This window comes from Panthera pardus, unplaced genomic scaffold (genome assembly GCF_024362965.1).
Source record: "Panthera pardus isolate Hobbes unplaced genomic scaffold, ASM2436296v1 HiC_scaffold_15, whole genome shotgun sequence".
Classification (NCBI taxonomy): Eukaryota; Metazoa; Chordata; class Mammalia; order Carnivora; family Felidae; genus Panthera; species Panthera pardus.
In genome coordinates, this window is record NW_026526710.1 from 1 (window position 1) to 22909 (window position 22909).

The following is a 22909-nucleotide window of genomic DNA, read 5'->3' on the forward strand; positions in this document are numbered from 1 at the left end:
ACGTTCCCTCTCCTGATATCCTGATTGTTTCAGACCCACTCCCGGCCCTGGGGGGTGGCCCCCCAACTCTACACGAAGACTCCCCATCTCCTTGGTGGGCTCCAGTCGGGACTGCCTGCCCCTTCGCACCTCCCTTGGCGACTTCAACCTCCCACACCCCCCCTCGCCCCCCGAGGGGCACCACGCACCCCGGAGAAGGTACCTCCTCTACGGCAGCCGACCGCAGGGTGGCTCTGTGGCCCGGCGTGCTGTCTCGGGTACCTACCCCAGCCGGTCAACCAGGTCCCAGAGCACGTTGGGCGTGGGCACCAAGGGGGAGCCGTCGTACAAGACCAGGGCCGCCCCCGTGGCCAGAGCGGACACCATCCAGTTCCACATCATCCAGCCGACCTGGAACAGAAGGAGCACAGTGCCAACCGAGCGCCGGGCCAGCCGCCCTCACCTCCACCGTTCGGCTCCTCACGTCCCTAGAAATCCTCCCGAAGCCGAGCCAACGGCTGCTGCGAACCGCCCCTCTCAGATGCACGAGGCTTCGCCCCAGGAATTTCACGCCAAGAGCCGACCGCGCACATCAGATCCACGCACACACGCGCGCTAAGAGGGGTCGAAGAACGTCCGCCGCGGCCTTCCCGGGCACAACGGGAGACGGACGGCAGCGAGACGCCCGCCAACGCAAACGTGGTCCCACACGGGCACAGACTACGGAACACCACACACCGAGTCCGTGAACCCGCGTCCGACGTCTGCACCCGGACGGCCGCCCACCGCGGCCGCCGACAGGAACGAGGTCTGGGTGGATGCGGACAGGTGTCTGAGACGAGCTTAAGTGTGAAACACGCCAGCAGAGGGCACGCGCATGACCCCATCCACACCGGGGGGGGGGGGCCGGTGCACAAACCCAGAGGCCCACGGGGCACGCACGCTGCGTGTGAGAACGACCACCACGGCTGCCCTGGACCCCGGAGGACGCCGACATCTCACGTGCACTCGGGCGTGCTGTGTGAAAGGGTTCCCACACGCAAGAAGTGCCTTTTCTGTTATCTACGAACAAAGTTTAAGGCACAAAGGTGCTGGCAAACCCACTGACAACAGCTTTCCCGTCCACGCGGGGGATCTGTGGGCAGTTCCAGAGCAGGGCAGCCAGAGGGAAGCTCCGGCAGGAATCTGCCCGCACCGAGGGCCAGGAGGACACCCCACCGGCAAGACGGCCTCGCCCGGCACCCCTGCAGCAGATCCCACGGGGGGACCGGGTGGCCACAAGGCGCCCCAGGCCGCCCGCGGGCACAGCCCGGCAGAGAAGCCCAGACGACGGCTTAGAAGACACGACTGGCACACGGCCTCGGCAAGTCCCCTGCGGCGTGAACCAGCCTCGGCAAGTCCCCTGCCGTCAAGAACCCGGCGGCCCCCGGAGCCCCCTGTCCTTCCCCTCGGCACCACCAGGGTCGCACAAAATCTCAAGTTAGGTGAGCTGCCTTAATATCCCTAGCTGAGTTTCTTTTACTAAAGAACTCGTCTCCAGAAATCAGCACGGCAGCCCACACAGCTCGCGGTCCGGCCGACCCGCTGTCCAAAAAAGCTGCTAAAGGGGCACCTGGGTGGCTCAGTCGGTTAAACGTCTGACTTCGGCTCAGGTCATGATCTCACGGTCTGTGAGTTCGAGCCCCGCGTCGGGCTCTGTGCTGACGGCTCAGAGCCTGGAGCCTGTTTCGGATTCTGTGTCTCCCTCTCTCTGACCCTCCCCCGTTCATGCTCTCTTTCTGTCTCAAAAATAAATAAACATTTAAAAAAAAAAAAAAAGCTGCTAAAGTGGGTCACTAAGTGACACAGAGCAGGCCTGGCTCCACAGGACAAGCCAACCGCCTGTCCTTCGTGGGCAGGACGCTGCCGGGGAAAGTGAAAAGCCTCCGGGAGGACCGCTCCAGATCTGCCACGTTCCGGGCACTTCCCTCGATGCAAAACCCTGTCATTTGAAACCACGTGGCCCCGGGAGGCCGCTGAGTTGGACGTGGTCGGGGCTGCGGGGGTCTTCGTGCCATTCAAACACGACACCCCCGTCAACCCTGCTGGGCTGGGCTTCCGCGTGGAAAGGGCCCGGAGGCTGGCACTGCCTGGCGCCACGGGCCCGCCTGTGGGGACAGGGTGAGCAGGGCTCTGGGATACATGCCTGCAGCTGACGGAGACCCAAATCACAGTGAGGAGCGAGGCGACCGAGCATCTAACTGCCCAGCTTCCGGGCCAGCTGGGGCAGGTGCCCTGGGTTCAGCCACAAAACGCACTGGCAAGGACTTGGGGCAGAAAAGAACTTCCGTGAGGGCAGCGGCAGCCAGTGCCTGGGCTTGGCGTGGTGGCTGCCTGAGCCGCACGCCCACTCCCGGGGCAGGGACAGGGGCCTCCTGGCCAGGTTCTGGGCTGGCAGGCGGCTCTGGTCCCCAGGGTGACCTCTCTCAGGCCCAGCCTGGCCTCCGCACCGGACCCCCAGCTGTCACAGTCATTGGGAGAGCCACCTGGAAACACTTCCTATTACCACCACGGGACTTAGTGCCCTCAAACGCCACCGATTTACTATCTCCGAGTTCTGCAGGTCCAAAGCCCAAAGTCAAGGTGTCTGCAGGACCGCATTCCTCCTGGAAACCTCCGGGGAGAATCTCTTTCTCGGCGTCTACCGGCTTCCAAAGGTCACGCACATCCCTTGGCTCCTAAGCCCACATCACTCTGACCTCTGCGTCCCTCAGAACAGCTCCTTCTCCGACACTGACCCGTCCACCTCCCTCTTACAAGGACCCTTGTACTCCCGGCAGGCCCGCCCGGCTAGCGCAAGTGAAGGCCCCGGCACAAAACCCCCGGCTGAACCGCATCCACCCTGAAGGAAGCAAAGCGAGCGACGGGAGGGACGCAGAGGGCAGGAGGCACCCCCCGGACACGCACACTCGACTCACCGTGGTGTAATACAGGAGGGTGTCGCTGCTGTCCATGTTGCCGTGGAGAACGTGTTCCTTCAGGTGCTGGATGAGGGTGCCCTGGGGGGAGGCAGGGGACATGGAGTGAGCGGGGCACCCCTGCACAGACGGCACGGGGGCACAGGCGCAGAGCCCCGGGGAGAAGCCGACCTCCCGCCCCTCGCCCGGAGAAAGCAGACCGCCTAGCAAGCCGGGCCTGGATGCTCTGCCAGCTGACCCGGGGGTCTCTGGGGGCCGGTGGGGGCAGCCTCGGACCGGCCTGTGCTCTCCGGGTGCCAGAGAGACGGGGAGCACCGTGGGACCCCAACCCCAGGCAGAAAGCAGGAGAGGCAAAGTCAGAGATACAAGAAAACCGAACAGAAGCCCACGTGGCAACATGCACCTCCAGGGCGGGCGCCAGCCGGGCGGCACTGGGACGCTTTGCGAGTCTCAGACCAGAGCTCGTGCGACCCTTGGCCGAGGGAGAGCATAAGGCCCTGCTTCCAGCCCAAAGGCCCAGTCAGACCTCCCGACCTCCACACCCGGTCCATTATTTCTCTCCATGAACGTTTAAGAGGCAGGACGTGCACCGGGCCCAGCGCTCTGAGGCACAGGCCACGACGGGCCCCCTCCCCGGCCCCAGGTCTCTGGGCGGCTGCTCCCTGTGTCTATGGCCAGGGACCCTGTAGGTTCCTTCATGCTGGTTTTCTTATCCGGACGCACTGCCCTGCCCTTTGCTTTTTCCACGTAACGTGCCCTGGGGCTCCTTCTCGGGGCACGGAGCTTCCTCGCATCTGATGTTCAGCTCTGTAATACTCCAGTGCCCATGCCCCCTCGTTCCCAACTTGCTCTGCCTGTCCTGCTGTGAGCCTCGGGAAAGGGAGCACCGGGCAGACGGCCGAGCAGGGACCCTGCACCAGCCCCTTCTCTCTCCTGGCCTCAGTGCTCCCATTCTGCATGGATCTCACACACGATCCCGAGGCCACACGGGGCGCTGCCCCTCGGAAGCCCCTGAAGAGGGCTGGCCCCACACTTCACTCTGGTCTGCGGACGGGAGCACCTAGCCGACGTCAGTGGGCCCCCATTGTTTAGGGACTATCGGGGCTGAAGCGAGGACCCCTTATCATGAGCAGCCTTGACGACTGACCCTCTTTGTATCCAAGAGAAGTAAAAACGAGCCAGGAGGGGAAAAAGATCCCTCTCGAAGCTCAACGGAAACCCTCCTGCCCAACAAGTTCTCCAGCTCAAGAGTCAGAGCTCCCGTTCCAGAGCGTGTCCAGAGAGGCGCCCTTCGCCAGGCCCTTGACGAGCAGCAGGGACCTGAGCCACTTGGGGGCCGGGCAGACCGCAGCACAAGGACTTCCGCTGGGTGGGGGGGACAGGTCCTTTCTGTGGGTCCCCAAGGCCACCTGCAGATTCCTGGAGCGGACCTCCCATGGCTTTATCGAGCATGCATCACAGGGCTCGGGGACAGCCCCCTACCCCGGGGTCAGGAGCTTCTGTGCAAAGTTCTGTGCACTGTTCTCCCTCAGAGTGGATGGGCACCTGCTAGGGGACAACAATCACTTCAGGAACTCTCTCAGCACAAAACATCCCCACGGCAAATCCACAGACAGGGCCAGGGGCTCCCTGACAACAGCAGCCTGTGGCAAATCCCCCTCCCATTTACTTAAAATGGGCATTTAGGGGCACCTAGGTGGCTGTCAGTTGAGCATCCGACTCTTGATTTCAGTTCAGGTCATGATCTCACAGTCCGTGAGTTCGAGCCCTGCGTCGGGCTCTGTGCTAACAGCTCGGAGCCTGGAGCCTGCTTCGGATTCCGTGTCTCCCTCTCTCTCCTTCTGTCCCTCCTCCACTCGTGCTCCCTCTCTTTCAAAAAAAAAAAAAAGGTTAAAAAAAATTCTTTTCAAAAAATAAAATAGGGGCGCCTGGGGGGCGCAGTCGGTTGAGCGTCCAACTTCGGCTCAGGTCACGATCTCGCGGTCCGTGGGTTCGAGCCCCGCATGGGGCTCTGTGCTGACCGCTCGGAGCCTGGAGCCTGCTTCGGATTCTGTGTCTCCCTCTCTCTCTCTCTGCCCCTCCCCTGTTCATGCTCTGGCTCTGTCTCAAAAATAAATAAACGTTAAAAAAAATTTTTTTTAAATAAAATAAAATAAAATCAAAACAAAACAAAACAAAACAAAACAAAACCGGCGTTCAGTTCAGACCTGTATGTTCGCCCCGCGGTCTGCTCCAAGCCTGGCCTGTGTATAACCCCACACGGGCTTGCTGGGGCCTCGTCCTCCTCTCAGGTGGCACAAAACACGCCAGGCTTTGCTTCCCACTCGAGAATCTCTCTGAATGAATCTTAATTCACAGCAACGGTTCTGCTCTTAATTTTTAAATATTTATGGGTGAGTCTGAGGGGGAGGACGAACAACATGACTTCGTGCGTCTCAACCAGGAAGAGGAGTTTAATATCACAGGAAGAAGAGGGAAGCTGCTTTCTGACACCTCTTGCGGACGTAGAAAACACAGCCTGCAGACCCCGCATGGCCCGGCACCCCCGCGCGCCCGGGGCACGGCCAGCGGTCCCCACGCCGTGGCCCTCCGCCCGGCTGCCTCCAAGCCCCCAGCGGAGACAACGCTGACAACAGGCAAGACGCCTCGTCACTTCTCTGGAGATGCGACAGCCCGGTGGAGAGAGAAGGAGTGTAATTTTTCCTGACTTTTCCACACTCTAAATATACCAGGCATGATGATTTTATGAGCAAGCTACATTATATCAAATACATTTTTATGTTCCTCTCCTAAAAAAGTGACATTCGCTATGCAAAAAGCACTAAAAATAAAAGCACAGTGAGACATTTTGGTTTTTCCTAAAGTGTCTGCTGTTTTGCCACGCAGACCCCACCCTTGTCTACAAGGTTGCTAAAAATGCTCCCCTCTATAGCTCGTTAACGGGCCCGTGACCAGGCGGACCAGGACTCTCCTCTCCAGGGAGGATGTGATTCCAGCAACCACAGCAAATGACATCTCCCGACTTGATTTAATAAACTAGGAAGGCTTGAACAACAGGGTCAACTCACTCTCACAAAAAGGCGACTCAACTCTGGCCAGCGTCACTTCTAGAAATAAAGCCTTGGGCCCCCGGACTCCCCCCTCCCTCCTGCCCTGTGGTTTCCTGCGAAGTCACCAGGGGCTCTCGGTGTTTATCTGGAGGCTCTACGTCATAACCTGCGATCAGACCTCCAGCGAATCCAAAACCAGGTAATAATGAAGCCACTGCTAACTCCTTTCCCCATTCTGATGAAAGCACTCTGTGAAAAGCTGCAGAAGGCTTTAAAATGATTCAAATGTAAATGTTCCCTTTGTACAGAAGGGATTCAAACTGCTTCGAGGCAGGGGGAACATCTGTAAAAGCCAAATGCGCTAGAAGAGAAACTTTATATTTAATTTTCAGATACCACCATCTTGTGAAGCAAAGGCTGGAAAGCGGTCTGCGAACAGGACGTTTGTCCTCTCGAATAACCCCCTTCTTCTGAGCAGCGGGAGAAAAGGCGGCCACAACAAGGTTTCACCAAGAGACCGCAGGCTCTTCTCCTCCCTACAGGCCAAGCCAACTGAGGGAGAAGCCAGGAAGAGGGTCCAGAGAGAAGCTGTGGAACGGACCAGGCAAGAAGCCCAGGCTGCGGGAAGGAGCACCAGGCACGGAGCCCCTGTGCCCCCCGAGACCAGCCCAGGAGGGGTCTGAGTTCCAGGAGGGGACCGACTGTGCCAGAGTCAAAAAGAAGCTCTCCCATCAAGGCCAGAGGCGGGGTAGGAGGAGATGAGGCCAGGAGGGCTCACAGTCACAGACAAGGAACTGTACCTCGGGAGAGTGACCCATTTAGATGACCATCATGAAATAAACTGACATCAGGGGCCTCCTGAACATCACTTCCAAAAGGCATCGCCCCAATCTAACCCGCAGGAAACATCGACCGAACCCAGACAGCCATTCTGCCGGACCAGAGGCTGGGAATCCAAAAATGCCAAGGTCGTGAAAGGTGGAGGCAGGGGAAGGACACCAGAGGCGCGACAGCAGGCGGCTGCGAAGGATGTCATGGGGAGAGGGGAAGCACCCGAGTGGTGATGGTATCACATCCACACGGACTTTCCTGAACGTCACGACGACACCAGGGTTTTGTGAGAGAACGTTCTCGTTCTCGGGAGGTATGCGCTGAAGCACTCAGGGAGAAGGGCCGGGACTCCCCAATTTGTTCTCGAGGGGTCAGCAAAAAGCTAAAGGATAACAACGTGTGTGTGTGTGTTCAGAGAGAGGGAAGCAAAGGAAGAGTCTTTCAAGGAAACATTAAGAACGGACGCTGAGGACGTTAACGATGGCGGAGTCTCGCTGACGTGCCCGCTGCGCTCCCTACCCCTGCACCTGTTCCACGGGCTTGGAACTGTTCCAAGAGTGAACGGTTGAAGTCACTAACGTCGATGGATGAAATCTCACGCTTAGTGGGAAAGCGTCATTTCAGGTGCTTGAATATGGTTGGACTTTTGATGAAATAAACAGGAAGACGAGAAGTATGTGTTCTGGGCTGAACTGTGTGTCCCCAGAGCCACACTGTGAGGCCCTAGGGCCCAGGACCTTGGAGGGTGACTCCATTTGGAGACGGGGCCTTGGAATCGGTGGAGAAGGTAGAGAGACCACCGCAGCGGGTCCTAATGCAGTCTGGTGGATTTTTTTTTTTACAAAAAGAGGAAATGTGGGCAAAAGCGAGCCCCCAGGGACGCCTGCACAGGGGGAAGACCGAGGGAGGACTTCCGAGTGAGACGGCGGCCTCTGCAAGCCAAGGCGACAGGCCTCGGGTCCAACCGCGGACCCCTCGATCTGACTCCCGCCCCGGAACTGTGAGAAAGAAGGGCATGTCTCCTGCTCGAGCCCCCGGCCCGTGGTCCTCGGTCACGGCAGCCCGAGACGATGACCACAGTGCTGGAGCCGTGCTGGAACAGCTTCCTAAGTGCACTTCAGAACCTAACCCAGCGGCTCTCCGTGCCGGACCACAGCCCGCGGTCGGCGCTGTTTCACCACACCACCGAGCACACGCACGCGCGCGCTCTTCTCCCCTGCTCTGCTTCGCCCCTCCTGAAACGGGCCCACGGCGCGGAAGTCAGGGCTCACCCGGTGCACGCCCTGCCTCGGACGCACCGCGGGGCCTCCGCACCGGTCACTGTGGTGACGGGCGCCACGGCAGCGCCTGGAGCAGCAGCTCCGGGCGCCTGGGCTCGGTCTCCGATCTCCACGCTGCCCCCCAACTCGAAGGGGGGCCGCGTGCTGCAGCCTCTGGGGAGGGGGCGCGGTCTGGCTGGGGTGGCGGTGTGGGGTGCAGAGCCGGACGCCCACCTCCGCCAGCCGAGCCCCCAGGAGAGCACAGACGGTTGGAGAGACGTACCCCCGCGGAATGCACCATGCACTTGGGCGCTCCGGTCGTGCCCGACGAAAACATGATGAAGAGTGGGTGGCTGAAGGGCAGCTGCTCGAACTCCAGCTGCGGGGCCTGCTCGCCCCTCCCGGTGGCAAGAAAATCGTCCAGAAACACACTGGGGGCAAAACACACAGACGCAAACGGTGAACGTTCCAGAATGCTGGGTTGTATCCCGAGGCCTCCCAGGCTAGACCTGGCCGCTCGCTGCCCTCTACTGCTTCCGGGAAGGATTTCCTGGGAAAACTAACCTTGTTTGCAGAAGTCCCACCTGAGGGATCCACGCTAATTGAAGGAAAGCTGACAGAGTGAAAATTCCACGTTGCTTTATTAGGACACTCCCAGGGCCCAGGGGGGGTCTCGTCTGAGAACCTGCTAAGTGCTTTAGCAAGCATGTGGAGAAGGACCACTCACAATTAACGCATCCTGTCTGTGTGCAAACTCAGGGGAAGAGCTTGTGACTCTGACACCCGGCCGCCCCAGCAAGGAGCAGGGAGAGGAGACACCAGATTCCCGAGCTTCTCCACAGACGGTCAAGAGCAAGAAGGTGGGGCCAAGATCTGAAAACTACAGTTTCTGAGACAGAAACACTTTTAGGCAGGGGCGCCCGGGGGGGCTCAGTCGGTTAAGCATCTGACTTCGGCTCAGGTCATGATCTCGCAGTTCGTGGGTTCGAGCCCCGCCTCGGGCTCTGGGCTGACAACACGGAACCTGCTTGGGATCCTCTCTCTCTCCCTCTTTCTCCGCCCCTCCCCTGTTCCTTCCCTCTTTCTTTCTCTCTCAAAATAAATAAACTTAAAAAAAAAAAAAGAAGAAGCCCAAACTGCCCTACGACCCAGCAATTGCACTACCAGGCATTTATCCAAGGGATACAGTTGTGCTGTTTCGAAGGGGCACACGCACCCCAATGTTCACAGCAGCGCTATCAACAATAGCCAAAGTATCCCAAATGTCCATCGATGGATGAATGAATAAAGAATATGTGGTATGTATGTGTGTATACACATACACACAAATGGAGTATTACTCAGCAATCAAAAAGAATGAAATCTTGCCATTTGCAACTACGTGCACGGAACTACAGAGTATTATGCTAAGCGAAATTAGTCAGTCAGAGAAAGACAAATATTGTGACTTCACTCATATGTAGAATTTAAGATACAAAACAGATGAACATAGGGGCGCCTGGGTGGCTCAGTCCAGTGGACATCTGACTTCGGCTCAGGTCATGATCTTGCGGTTCATGGGTTCGAGCCCCGCGTCAGGCTCTGTGGTGACAGCTCGGAGCCTGGAGCCTGCTTCGGATTCTGTGTCGCCCTCTCTCTCTGACCCTCCCCCACTTGTGCTCTCTCTCCGTCTCTCAAAAATAAATAAATGTGAAAAAAAGTGAAAAAAAAACACAGATGAACATGGGGAAGGTGATCAAAAATAAAATAAAAACGGGGAGGCGGGGGCAAAACATAAGAGACTCTTAAACACAGAGAACAAATTAAGGGTTGCCGGAGGGGTTGTGGGAGGGGGGGGATGGGCTAAATGGGCAAGGGGCATTGAGGAAGACACTTGCTGGGATGAGCACTGGATGTTACACGTAGGGGATGAATGACTGGAATCTACTTCTGAAATCATGATTGCACTCTACGCTAACTAACTTGGACGTAAATTAAAAAAAAAAAAAAAAAAAAAGTGCCCAGCTCTTGACTACTGCCTAAGAAACCCACCCCCAAAGCTGACATAAAGAACCAATGCACGTGGCCAAAAACCAGCAAAGGAGGCACAGACCTGTGTTCTGAGCAGAAACAGGGCTGTTGAAGCTGCAAAGCCATCTTGGGAGAGGTGCCTTCTCTACTTTGAGACCAGCAGGAACATTGATCCTGGCCTATCCTTCCATTGGCTCGAAAGGGACAAGGGAGGGGGGAACAAACCCGCTGTTTTGACAGATGGAACTTTCTCTCTTTCAGGGAAGGGGGAGAACCAGCTACACTCAGCCCGCAGCGATTTGCTAAGAATAATTACTCAGAACACAAATGCACACACTCTAAAGCGGTCTTTGAGGACAAGCACGTCTCCTGGGGGCGGCATGGAGGTTTACAAAGGGCATCCAGAATAATTCCACTCTGAGCGGTAAACAAACAAAGCCTTCTGCTCCACGGTGTCCGGGAAATTATTCGCTGTGGAACTTTCCAGCCAACGAAAGCCCCACTCCTCCTCCACCTCCCTTCCCAATCCCATTTACACAAAGCGCCCAATCTAATCGGATACCGCGCACAAAGAAAAGCCTTTTCTTCCGAACGGTCTGTAAATCACAGTAAATAGCAGTTACTTGTGTCGCTCTTCTAAAAATGAAAAACCCCGCAGGGCGGTCCCCCCACCGGCCCGGTCTCCGACACAGGCACGTCTGTGTGCTCAGTTTATCTGCGGGATCCGGCAATCGAGAGCCGGGTAGCAGGGGAGGTGGGATTCCCAGGGTGGGGCGGGGGCTGTGATGCTGCAGGGCGCTCTCGTTTCACACCAATCGCTGCCGAACACGTTCAGAGGGATAAAAGCTGGGCCACCGTGGGGCCAGAAAGGCTGCCAGGCTCTCCTCCGGCCTCTGGGCGCGATGGCCCCCAACATAAAGCAGGGAGCTGTGTCTGCCGTGTGAACGGGGACCAGGGCTCTGTCATCGGGCTGTGATGTATCCTGGCGGGTAGGGTTCCCGCGGCACAAGGGACAAGTGCAAGCCCCGGGCCGGCCCGTAAGGCCCTGCACACTCTGACCCGGATGCTCCACGGAACAGAGTCCCCTGCGGCCTGTGGCTGTCGCCTGCTCCCCACGACAGACAGCACTGCTGAGGGCTAACAACCAAGCGTGCCTGCCCAGCACTCACTCATCTGACGCTCGCAAGTCCGGGACGAAGCTGCTGTTCTGCTCATTCTACAGGCGGGGAACCCAGGGCCCACACAGGTGAATCCCTCACCCAGGGTCACACAGCGGACGTCTGGACCTGAGCGGTCCGGCCTGAGACCACAGCCCGCAGGGAAGAGGCACCCTGCTGACAAGCACCCTGCCCGTCTCTCAAGGTCGCCTTAGGTGCCGCCTCCCCCAGATCCCACACCCTTCTCCCAGGCCCTGGGCACTTCCTGCCCGCCCCCCCCCCCACCCCCCCCCACACATTCAAGGAGCGGGCTATGTCTACTGGGCCCGATGGTCATGGCTCACCCTCCCTGCAGGTGTGGCCCGTCTGCCTGCCTGCAGGGGGCGCCTAGGTGTTTCAGGCGGGTGAGCGTCCAACTCTTGATTTCGCTCAGGTCATGATCCCAGGGTCATGAGATCAAGCCCCTGAGATCACGTCAGACTCTGCGCTGGGCTTGGAGCCTCTCTCTGTCTCTCTCTCTCTCTCCCTCCTCCTCCGCCCCTCATTCCCCTCTAAAGAAAAGCCCTCCCTGTCCCCCCCCACGGGACACAAGGACCCCACTGTGCACCTGTGTGACGCTTCGCACGCAGCCTCAAGGGGCCGCCCTCCAGGCTCCTGCCAGGGCCCCACACGGGGCTAGAGGGACAGGTCCGCCCATACAGGTAAACACACCTGGCGGCTGAACTCTCCCCACAGCTGTTTCAAGGAGGAGGAAAGGGGTACAGCGCCAAGAATCTGGAGACAACCCATGACCCCCTTCCTAACTCCCAGTCCAAACTAACCCGCTCACAATACCATTTGCTACTTAGGGTGCGTGTTGCACCAGCTTATAAATGTCAGAGGAACAGAGGAAGACACTCCTAGCGATAAGGACAAAAATCGGTTCCGGAAGGGAAATTTATGTATGTGTGCACATTCAGGTGTGCATACAGATGCAGTCACACACATATACGTGTGCATGCACCTGCGGGCACGCGCGTACGTTCATGTCCATTGAGTCGGGGAGCGGGGCTTGACCTCCCACTGGGAAGGGACGGCAGAGAGAAAGTATTCCTGGGGCCGTTCTGATCCTACGTGGCTCTGTGGCTTGGGGAATTCACTCTGGGGCCTCAGGTGCCCCTCTACAGGAGTGATTTTTCTTTTTAATTTTGAATTTATTTTCAATTTTGAAGTTGAGAGCCCCCCAGATGCCCCTACGAGAAGTGATTTTTAAGTGAAACCTGCACTTCTTTTTTTTTTTTTTTTTAATTTTTTTTTTTCAACGTTTTTTATTTATTTTTGGGACAGAGAGAGACAGAGCATGAACGGGGGAGGGGCAGAGAGAGAGGGAGACACAGAATCGGAAACAGGCTCCAGGCTCCGAGCCATCAGCCCAGAGCCCGACGCGGGGCTCGAACTCACGGACCGCGAGATCGTGACCTGGCTGAAGTCGGACGCTTTAACCGACTGCGCCACCCAGGCGCCCCGAAACCTGCACTTCTAAAATGAATGAGTCACAGAATCGACTTCCCGGGGGGACTCCCAGTAGGCTCCACACGGACGCAGCGATCCGCTGGCTCACCTATTTGGAATCTTGGAAATGTCTATCTTCTCTCTTGAGGCGAGGTATGGAATCAGCACCACCCTTTCCAAGTCTGGGAGTCCTGGAGGAGGCGGGGGGCGGGGGGGAGCGCAGGCTCGCTGAACGACACACGCCGCGGATGTGCTTCCCGCCCAGCGTGACACAACCGAGAGATGGGGGCTTCCCGGGGTTTGGCCGCTCGCGGTCCAGGGGCCCTCGTGCCTCCCCTCTCCGCACCCCGCCCCAGCCCCGCCGGCCCCCACTCGGCCGAGCCACGCACCTCTGACCACCTGCTGCAGCTTCTCCGTGTGGCTGAACTCCTTGCCGTTGTACCTGACCGCCTCCACGGAGAAGATGAGCTTGGGCTGGATCTGAGAGAAGCGGTCCAGAACACCCTGGAAGGGGAAGGGAAGGTCGTCGCCATCAGTCACGCCGAAGGCAAAAACCTTAAGCAACCCACGCGACCGCCTCGAGGGAAAGGAACCGCGCGACGTCGGGGCACCAGGCGCGTTCCTGCGACCCCGCCAACCCGTGGCCCATACAGAAAACCGAGCAAGCCACGACTGGCCCCTGAGAAATGAACGCCACTTTGAGGAAAGGGTCAACGTAGACTCACAGACGCGCTGAGACAGCACAGCACAAGTGTAGGAGACGGGGAACCTTCGGGGGGAGTATCTGCACCCCCAGGGAGATGCCCCGCTTTGCGGAAAGAGCCCTGAATACAGCCCCTCCGGCACCTGGCACACACGAAAGGAGCTTCGCCGGCGTGTCCGTACCTTGGTCCCTCCTGATCTTCAGTTACGAGGTACGCGAATCCTCCAAAAGGCACTTTCTGCCAACCAAACGCACGCCCCTACAAACGTGTATCCTCGTAAATAAGCCCCATTTCCAAGGCAGGCCCACCACACACGGAGTCGGGTCCTGGCAAGCACACCTCTTTTTCTGAAAGCAGCACGCCTCCGTGTGGGTAACGACTCGTTTGGGACACTGACGTGGACAGACACGCTCACTACAACCGGAGTGTGAGCCCAGGGGCGACAGGGAAGCGCTCCCGGGTCCAGACCTCGGTGGAGCCCTCTTCATCCACAAGCACGGCACCTGGGGAGGCACCGCCCGGAACGGCGCTTCCGCCCAGGGCCAGAGCCCCACGATCGGCACCCGGGTCACTCCCAGGGCACAGGCAGTGACGCCAGGATTTCCCAAGAACATCCCGGTCTCTGACACCGCTGGGCGGCGGGAACCAGAAGGGAAAGGCACAAGGGCCAGGAGGTTCGTCAGCACAGGCAACGGCAAGAGTGATGCAGGGAATTCGGGAGAATCACCAGGAAAACCGTTCGGCTGATGACAGGCATAGTGGTGATGTAGAAACTCAATAAAGCAAGATACAGAGCGTTCTTGAACCTCAGGATTCTTTTTTTAAATTTTTTTTAGTGTTTACTTTTTTGAGAGAGAGACGGAGCACAAGTAGGGGAGGGGCAGAGAGAGAGGGAGACACAGAATCCGAAGCAGCTCCAGGCCCTGAGCTCTCGGCACAGAGCCCGACGCGGGGCTCGAACCGGTGAACCGTGAGATCATGACCCGAGCCGAGGTCGGACGCTCAACCGACTGAGCCACCCAGGCGCCCCTCAAAGCTCAGGATTCTAAGCGGGGCTGAGAGTTGCCGCTTTATGTGGGAAGAAAAGCTTTGCCAATAAAAATCCCAACACGCACTGAGCCCTCACCGTGCCAGGCGCCGCTCCGGGCTGCTCCAGGCATGCGCGCATCTGGCCTGCGCAGCCCCGGGAGCAAGGCAGTACTGTTCGCCCACGTCCTGGCGGAAGCGCGAGCAGGTTGAGCAACGGGGCCACAGTAACGAGCGGCAAATGGCAGAGCCGGGGCTGCAGGCCGGTGCTCTTAACCATGCGCGGCCTCTGCGAGAGACTAGCCTGAGCGACAAGGAAACCAAAGGGCAGCAGCAGAGAACAGGGCCGGGTCCCGGGCGGACTGAAGCAGGACCAGGAAGAGGCAGCGGGGGCTGGAGCCACGGAGCGGGAGGGGGTCCCCTCGGGGGCGGCCGCAGGAGCAGGTTCCACAGCGGGGCGGGAGGGGAGAGGCTGTCCCCAGGCAGAGGGTACCTCGGGAGACGCTCAGGGAACGGAAGGCCCGCGGGAGGGCCTCGGGTCGGGGAGGGGCTGCCAGAGTCGGGCTGGGGGCGCCCCGGAAGGCAGCAGAGACATCTCCGTGACACCCCGCGCCTCCCCTGCTCTCCCCTGCGCGAGGCGCAACACTCAGGATGGAAGGACCCAGCCCGCCAGGGACCCAGGCCTCACATGTCACAGAGCTCCCGGCCACGGTGACGGCCAACAGACAGCGAAGACCACAGTGTTTCAGAATCAGAGGTCTGGGTCCGGCCACGGACAGACCCAGAGGCCCCAGGGGAAGCCGTTGGCCCTGTCGCTTTCCGACCCCCCGGAGGGCTCTCCCCCGAGACTCAGGCCACAAGGCCAGAGAGAACTCCCAGAAGCCGCGAGCCGAAGCCCGGAGACGGCAGAGCCACGCTGCCATCTAGCGTGCAGCAGGGTCAGCAGCGCAGGCTGGAGAGCCATCTGCTGGGGACACGTGGCACGGGACGTGGCAACAGCAGAGTGGGAGGCGGCTGGACGCTGGCCTGCGTCCCAGCCTCCCACCCTGTACCCGGAGGCACAATGCACCGCCCGGTGCCACCAGGGGCTCTGCTCTCCGTGAGGTCTCCGGGCTAGGGCTTCCTTCCAGCCCCAGAAGGCCACGACCACTGCCCTGTGCCACGCCCAGCTCTCCCAACACCTTCGTGACCGGCTCAAAACACCCACGTCACTTTTAAAGGCTGACACGCGGTGATTTCGGGGGGCGGTGAGCCGAGCGTGGCCCCAACCCCACGCAAGCATCCATTCTGCGGTCCCCGTGGGGTGACCGGGCACAGGCACAGGAAAGCCCCAGGAGGAAAACGACCGCCAAGCCGGGAGGTCCAGGCGGCCACCTGCTTCCCGAACTCGGCAGAGCCCGGTCCTCGCCGCAGCCCCAGCCGGCCACTTCACTGCCCCCACGCCTCCGCACCGCATGGGGCAGAGGAGACCTACTTGGACCACCTTTACCAGAACAGCAGGCCTCAAGGTAGACGCGAGTCCCAAGCTCGTACCCGAAACCCAGCCCTGCGGCCGAGACCAGCCCGACCACGGGGCGCCGAGCTCGAACGTCACCAGCGGCTGAAGCCGGAGCCGAGGTGCGCCAATGTCGCCTCGCGGGCCCAGCCTCCTGTGCTCATTCCACGGCCCTCTCTTCCCACCGTCCCTGTTTCGCACAGGAGGGTAAACTGCTCGCCCAGGGGTGCAGGGTCGGCAAAGTCGGGACAGCCTCAGCCGCTAAGCTGTGCTGGCCGGTGCCCGGAACAGGGGCCGGGCCAGGAGCGAAGCACCTGATGCCATGGAGAGTGGCCGGGGTCCCGGATGCCCACCGTGTCCCCTAACTGGGGTCTGTCCTCATGGCTCCCAAGGGACCCACATCGCCGAGGCTCTGCAAGCAGGAAAGGCCCCGGGCCGGCGAGTGGAGGCCCCGGGGAAGTCCTGTTCTGCCGCCACTTCCTTCTCCACAGCGGGGCTGAGCACGCGCCTCCTGCCCCTGCCTGGGCCCCTCTGGCGGCTGGCTGCACCCTGGGTCCTTGGTCCCCTCGGCTCCGCAGAGATAAAGAGGCCCACCCTCTTCCCGCGCAGAGCACAGATCCAAAGCAAGAGATCAGAAACGGCAGGGAAAGACCCAAGCGCAAGGAGACCTCGGGGGAGCCTCTGTGAGCAAACCCAGATGGCGGTCTGCACAACAGAAACATCAGAAAGTCTCCTGCGGTCACGAGTGCAGAGATGACCAGACACCTCCCGTGAGATCCCCAGCGCCATCTGCCACACGAGGACGGGACGTTAGCAACGCCAGAAAAGAGGAGGGTTCGTTGGTGTGTAGATTTAAAAGCAAGGCTCGGCTCACTCTGGATCCTTCTCTCCCATGGTTCCGGTGTCACCGGCCGGTGAGACAGGAGGCCGTCGTGACATCGTCTCCTTCCCGGCCTGCCAGTCCTGGGCCACAGCTGCCCACGCCCCTGCCCAAGACGCCGGGTGGGCAGAGCCCTCCCCTTGGGAAATCACACAGGAATGTTTCCGTGGCCAGTGGCCGCACCCCCAGGGCACTCAGGGGCACACGGGCGCCCCTCACTGGGGACCCCAACTCACGTTCACACCGAAGTCTGGGGACGTGGAGCTCCAGATGGCACCGATGCTCGCTGCAGCCAGCATGGCCTCCACGGCATGCACACCATTGGGTAAATAACCTGTCATCGGGCACAGGGAGAAAGCCTCGGGTTCAGGGTACGTGCGATGCAGTGGACTACCAAAAGGGACCTCTGAGAGCCAGGCAAGCAGTGGGGAGAGCAGCTGGCTTTGACCAGCCCAAGGAGCATGGCCAGCCCCACCCCATCCCAGCTGCCCTGACATCCCCGTTCAGACGGCCCCACCGCTTACCCCCAGCCTGTCCACTCCTTACAGCCACCCCCTCCAACCCATACTAACCAGAATGATCCCCACAGCCTGCATGATCCGGCCCTGGCCTCCTCTTCCTCCGCTCTGCCTCCTTCTCCAGTTTTCCAGTTGTTCTAAGCTCCTCCTGCCCCAGGGCCTTTGCACAGGCTCTCTGTTCTGCCTGAACACTCTTCCACACACACCAGTTGTTCTAAACTCCTCCTGCCCCGGAGCCTTTGCACAGGATGTCCGTTCTGCCTCAATACTCTTTCACACACAGCAGCCTTCCTGACTCTGCAAATTCATTATTTAACTCTTAATGTAAATGAGACTTTCTCAGAGACGCCTTCTCCGAGGCCCCCCGATAAACTCAGATTCCCTGGCCGGTCCCCACAAAGCACACTCTATTTTTCCGTCACCAAATTTACCATGATAATCACCTGCATCTGATAATATAACTGTCAATTTCACAGCTGGTTCCCACAGGAGGGCAGGGACTTTGCCTGTCTTGTCCTTTCCTTTACCAAACGCCTTTTACCATGCCCTGCATATCAAGGCCCTGAGATATGGGTGCGCTGGCTGGTGGATGGACGGATAAATAGACAGACAGGTGGACAGACGGAAGGGGGAAGGAGAGGCAATAAGGGAATCGAGCAGGAGTCGAGAGACCCAGAAAAGCCTGGAAGGAACACAGCAGAGGCAAGAGGCTGGGCTGTAATGACAACAGACGCAGAGCAACTTTGGGGCCAGAGGGACTCCGGTCAATTAGACAGATGGTCCTAAATGTCCTGGAGGAAAGGAGCATACACACAAGGCACTGGGGAGCAGGGGCCGTGGCCTAATGCCGCCCCCGCACGGCCCCCAGGCGACCACAGAAGCCCCGCAGTCCCGGCACCCGGGGCTCTGAGCCTGTACAGCTCTCTCCCTGCTTCCTCCCCCAAGGCGCTCCACTCTCCGCTTCTTCAAGTTCGCTGTACCTCCCTGGCAGCCAGCCAGGAGCGCCCCCAAAGGGCGAGGCTCAGCCGGGGATGCGCCCAGCATCTGGCACAGGCAGGCCTGCGGTCTCCTGAGTTTACCATGTAAACTGCAATGTCCCCGGGGCAGGGCAGGACCCACGCCCGGGGGGCCGCACACCCAGGCTTGGTGCCACGGCAGTGAGCACGCGTCACGGACAAGAGAAACCCACAAGAGCAGCCCCGACGGGTGTCTGAAGCCCCTCAAGCATCTTCCCGCGTCCTCCTCCCCCGTCAGGAGTCATTCCCTGGTGCCCTCTTCCGGGAACCACAGCCCCCAGTCCTGGAACTGTGGTCGGGTCAGGTTAGTGGCCAGGCTGAGACCCTCACGAGCATGGGTCACCAGGCACCCGCATGAGTTTGCACAGTCGGGACATCGCCCACGAAAGCACGGCCCGGAGGGGGTCTCGACCGTCTTCCCCAACACACCCTGGTCTCCACTTCTCCTTCTCTCGGAAAATGTTTGCTTCAAAAAGAGACTTGTTTTAACGAAAATGGGAGGAAAGAGAACACTTAGAGGGAAGAAAAAAACCAGAGGCAATAAGAACCTTCTGAATTCCTTTTCTAGACCTCGAAAGGGTGGCTTACACCGGGGGAAGAGCCACAGATATGGAGGCTTCAAGCACACGTCCCTGCTACGACTAGGGCCCCACGCTCACACACGCTCACCCACAAGAGCCCGTCACACACCCACTGCGCCCCGGCCGCCCTGCGGACAGAGACGTGGCCGTGCACAGAGGACACAGCCCCTGTCCTCCAGCGGGAGGACAGACAGACGGACACACGCACACGCACACACAAACGATCCCAAGATTTCACATGGGCGATGAGGACCACAAAGGAACATAAAGCAGGCTGCATGCAGGGAGGGCCGACGGTTTCCCGTGGGACAGCAGGGACCTCGCTGAAGCGTGCGAACCCCGGAGGTCAGTACAGCCCATCCAGGGCCGAGACAGGGGGCGACGGCTGCGGTGGCCCCCGTCTGCTTCCTTCCCAGTCAACTGACACGCGAGCAGGGCCTCCGTGCCCAGCTGCCATGGGAGGAGACACGGGGTACAGCCCTTACTCGGTTCACAATGATAAGGCCGCCCTCTTAGCAAACACGCTGAATGCCCACTTGCGGTGAGTTCCCCCGGGAGAGGCGGCTTCTCCCACTGCCACCTGCCCTGTGGCCCTGTCCCACGGCCATGGGGGTGGGGAGGCAGACCAGCACCCCGGACACCCCGCCGGCTCGAGGATAAGTCCTCTTATCTCCCCCTGTTTGCCCTGGGGGCACGCCCACCCACATCTAAATTAACTAAAGGTCCTTGGGGCGGAGAACAGGTCCACACACAGGCCCGGAAACCTTCCCCAGGAGTCAAGGTGAAAGGAAAACTGTAAGAAAACACCTGAATGTGCTCGGTGGGAAATCAAGACTCACTGCCAGATGCAGAGAGAACAAAGGAAGGCAGGAACTGGGGAGGGGGCCGGGGAGGGAGAGGGAGCCAGGCCCCCCTTTGCCCTCTGGAGACACCAACCTTGGTTCCTTCTGGAAGGAGGGCCCCTGCCTGCCCTACCACCTGTGGTGCACGCCCAGCCCACTGTGCTCCTGTCACCCCTGCAGGTGCCCTGCCTCATGAACCTCCGGGCCTTTGCACAGGCTGTCCCTGCCCTCTCGGGGCACCATGGCCTTCCTTGGCCATCTGTCCTCCACCAAGCATGGATCGCTGAGGTCCTACAGGGTTGCTCGCAATCTGCCATTGTCCAAAAGTCGCCTCAACCTTCCAAGCTGGTCACTCCACCTCGTCTCTCCCCCAAACCACAAGAGCCCAAAACACTTACCAACGACCCGGTCTCCTTGTTTCACACCCATTTTCCTCATTGCTGCTGCAAACAAAGCCACCTGCTGCCGCAGCTCTTCAAAAGTCACCTTCACAATTTCCTCTTTGCCTTCCCCTGGGAAGAGAACAGGGACACACAGTGGAGACGAGCCGAACAGAAAAGTTCCGAGTCGTAGGCTCGTCCAAACATAGGTTAGAAATGTGTCACACATCAGGGCGCCTGGGGGGCTCAGCCGGTCAAGCTTCCGACTTCGGTTCAGGTCATGATCTCACGGTCTGTGGGTTCGAGCCCCGTGTCGGGCTCTGTGCTGACAGCTCAGAGCCTGGAGCCTGCTTCGGAGTCTGTGCCTCCCTCTCTCTCTGCCCCTCTTCTGCTCACACGCTCTCTCTTTCTCAAAAATAAACATTAAAAAAAAAAATGTTTTCTCTCAAACTAAATAAATTTGCATTTAAAAATTTAAAAAAATGTTTTTTTAAATCATGTTTAAAAAAAAAAAAATGTCGCACGGACACAGGTTTACTCAACTTCCCGGGACGTGCGTGTGGCAGTCAGCCGAGGACAGAAAAATGATCAAGCTCACTGTGGAAGACAGGTCCGTGACAAGGGTGAGATATGAATTTCCACCTAACAGACGGCGATGACAGGGGAAGACGGTGTGCTCGCCGGCCTCCGCGGTGGCCCCCAGTGACCCCCGCCCCCCGTGCTGGTGCTCTCATGCGGGTCCCCCCCACACCGAAGGGGCCCCGAGCCGGGTGAGCGACAGGGCACTGGAGACAACGGGGACCTGTGAGCCTTGGTCACAGAAGACACGGCCGCTCCCACCCCGCTCCCTCTGGGGGAATCCAGCTGCCGTGTTGTGAGGACACTCAGGCAGCCCCCGAGAGGCCCACGCGGGGGGAAACTGAGGCCTCCCGCCGGCAGCCACGGCAGTGCCCCATCTTGGACCCGGACCCGCCCGCCTCGGTCAGTCCTTCGGATGACGCAGCCCCCGCCAACGTCCTTGCCGCAACTTCGTGAGAGGCTCCCGAGCCAGAACCCCCCAGCGAAGCCACTTCTGAACGTGCAACCCACAGAAACCGTGAGACGCTCTGTTCGCTATCTGCGGCCGCGGTTTTCGGGAAATTTGCTCCACGGCGACAGGAAATGAACACGGCCGACAGTCGATGTTGCGTGGCTGTGGGAAAACTATCTGGCTGTACTTTCCACGTGGAAGAGGTGAATCCCGGCCGTTATCTCTGACGCAGACACGTTACTCCTGACTGCCAACTGCCGTTCGATTCTGCCGCACGGGGCATCTCCCTTCCAAAGTGAAGAAATGTCCTGACTTCTGTTTGGTGTCGACCTGGCTTCTGCCATCTCCTTAAAGTTACCTACGCCCGCCCCTGGTTCTTCTCCCCCCTCGCCAGGCGGCCTTCGAAGTCCCTCCCCCGTGCTCCCCTCCCCCCTCCCAGATCATTTCTGACCCTGTAAAAATACTCAGCAACCTGAAACCCACTGGAGACACAGCGTGCTGCACCCGCGGCTGTTCTCGGAACTCCAACACGGACGGCACGGACGCACGCTGTTGCGCTCTGCTCGCTGGAGCGCCAAGGGCCCGGCGCACGCCCGCCTTTGGTGGCACCTCCTGGCCTCGGCAGGGACCATCCCTGGGAGGGACGGACTCGGCGGAGAATGCCGGAGCAAACTCCACCCCGCACGGAGCAGCCACACGCAGCCGGCAGAGGAGGAACAAACCAGGAAAACACGCAGAAAGTGAAACACAGTTGTCTTGAAATCCCCAAGCCAATAACCAGCCGATCTAGGACCCTGCTTAAGAAAGTACCCCACTGGGGGGCCGGCGTGGCTCTGTCCATTAAGCGTCCGATTCTTGGTTTCAGCTCGGGTCATGAGCTCACGGTTCATGGGATCGAGCCCCACGTCGGGCTCCACGCTGATGGTGCAGAGCCTGCTGGGGATTCTCTCCCTCTCTTTGCCCCTCCCTCCCGCGAATGCGCTCTCTCTCTGTCTCTCTCTCTCTCAAGATAAATAAACTTAAAAAAAAACAAAGGTACCCTATTTATAAACTAAATATGATCCCTGGCTTGAGGGCATTTGTTTGCCCCACAAATACAAGAGGGAGCTCCTTAATGGAAGACGTTCACATATTTAAAGGGAAGGGGTGGGCAGGAGAGGGGGGTGGGGGTGGGCAGGAGAGGGGAGTGGGGGGAGAGGGTGAAACGGACACAGCACACCCAAAATTACAACCATGCCTCCCTAACCCACCTCAACACGGAGCTAGGCTTAAGAAAAAAGAGCTAGGCTTAAGAACTGGGGGTTCAGCCAGTGCACATGAGAGGAGCGGGGCGCGGGGGTGGGGGGGGCTGGGAAGAGAGAGCGAACGAACGTGCACAGCCAGTTCAGTCCAAACCCAGCCACCCAGAAGACTGGCGTGTTTCACCACCACCTTCACTGCTCTTCGGTTCTGTTTTTCCAAAAGATTCACGTCTGACCTTTCCCGCTTTCCAGAGGGGGAAACCAGGACCTCGTGCGGTGCCCGAGACCTTGGGTGAAAGTACAGACACACCCAACGAGAGCAGGAAAAGAAGATGAGAGAGAGACCCAGGTTCCCACTCCTCAGGCTTCAGGCTCGTAAGAGGCGCTGAGCGGTGTTTACAAAGGGACCCCGGCACCCGGGGCAGGACAGCCCTCGAAGGGTCTCTTAGGACACATAGGACG

General features: G+C 59.3%; 1 protein-coding gene across 1 annotated transcript in view; it reads right to left on the reverse strand.

Moving 5' to 3' along the window:
* Positions 1 to 239: 239 nt before the first annotated feature.
* Positions 240 to 22909, reverse strand: part of AACS (acetoacetyl-CoA synthetase) — a 35106-nt gene continuing 12436 nt past the window's right edge. The window contains exons 4-10 of the mRNA XM_053901918.1: positions 20195 to 20308; positions 17076 to 17173; positions 13124 to 13238; positions 12844 to 12925; positions 8360 to 8507; positions 2937 to 3017; positions 240 to 390 (exon numbers count right to left, since the gene is read on the reverse strand). Of these exons, the coding sequence (XP_053757893.1) occupies positions 262 to 390; positions 2937 to 3017; positions 8360 to 8507; positions 12844 to 12925; positions 13124 to 13238; positions 17076 to 17173; positions 20195 to 20308 (767 nt within the window). The 3' untranslated portion in view covers positions 240 to 261. The remainder of the gene's footprint in view (positions 391 to 2936; positions 3018 to 8359; positions 8508 to 12843; positions 12926 to 13123; positions 13239 to 17075; positions 17174 to 20194; positions 20309 to 22909) is intronic.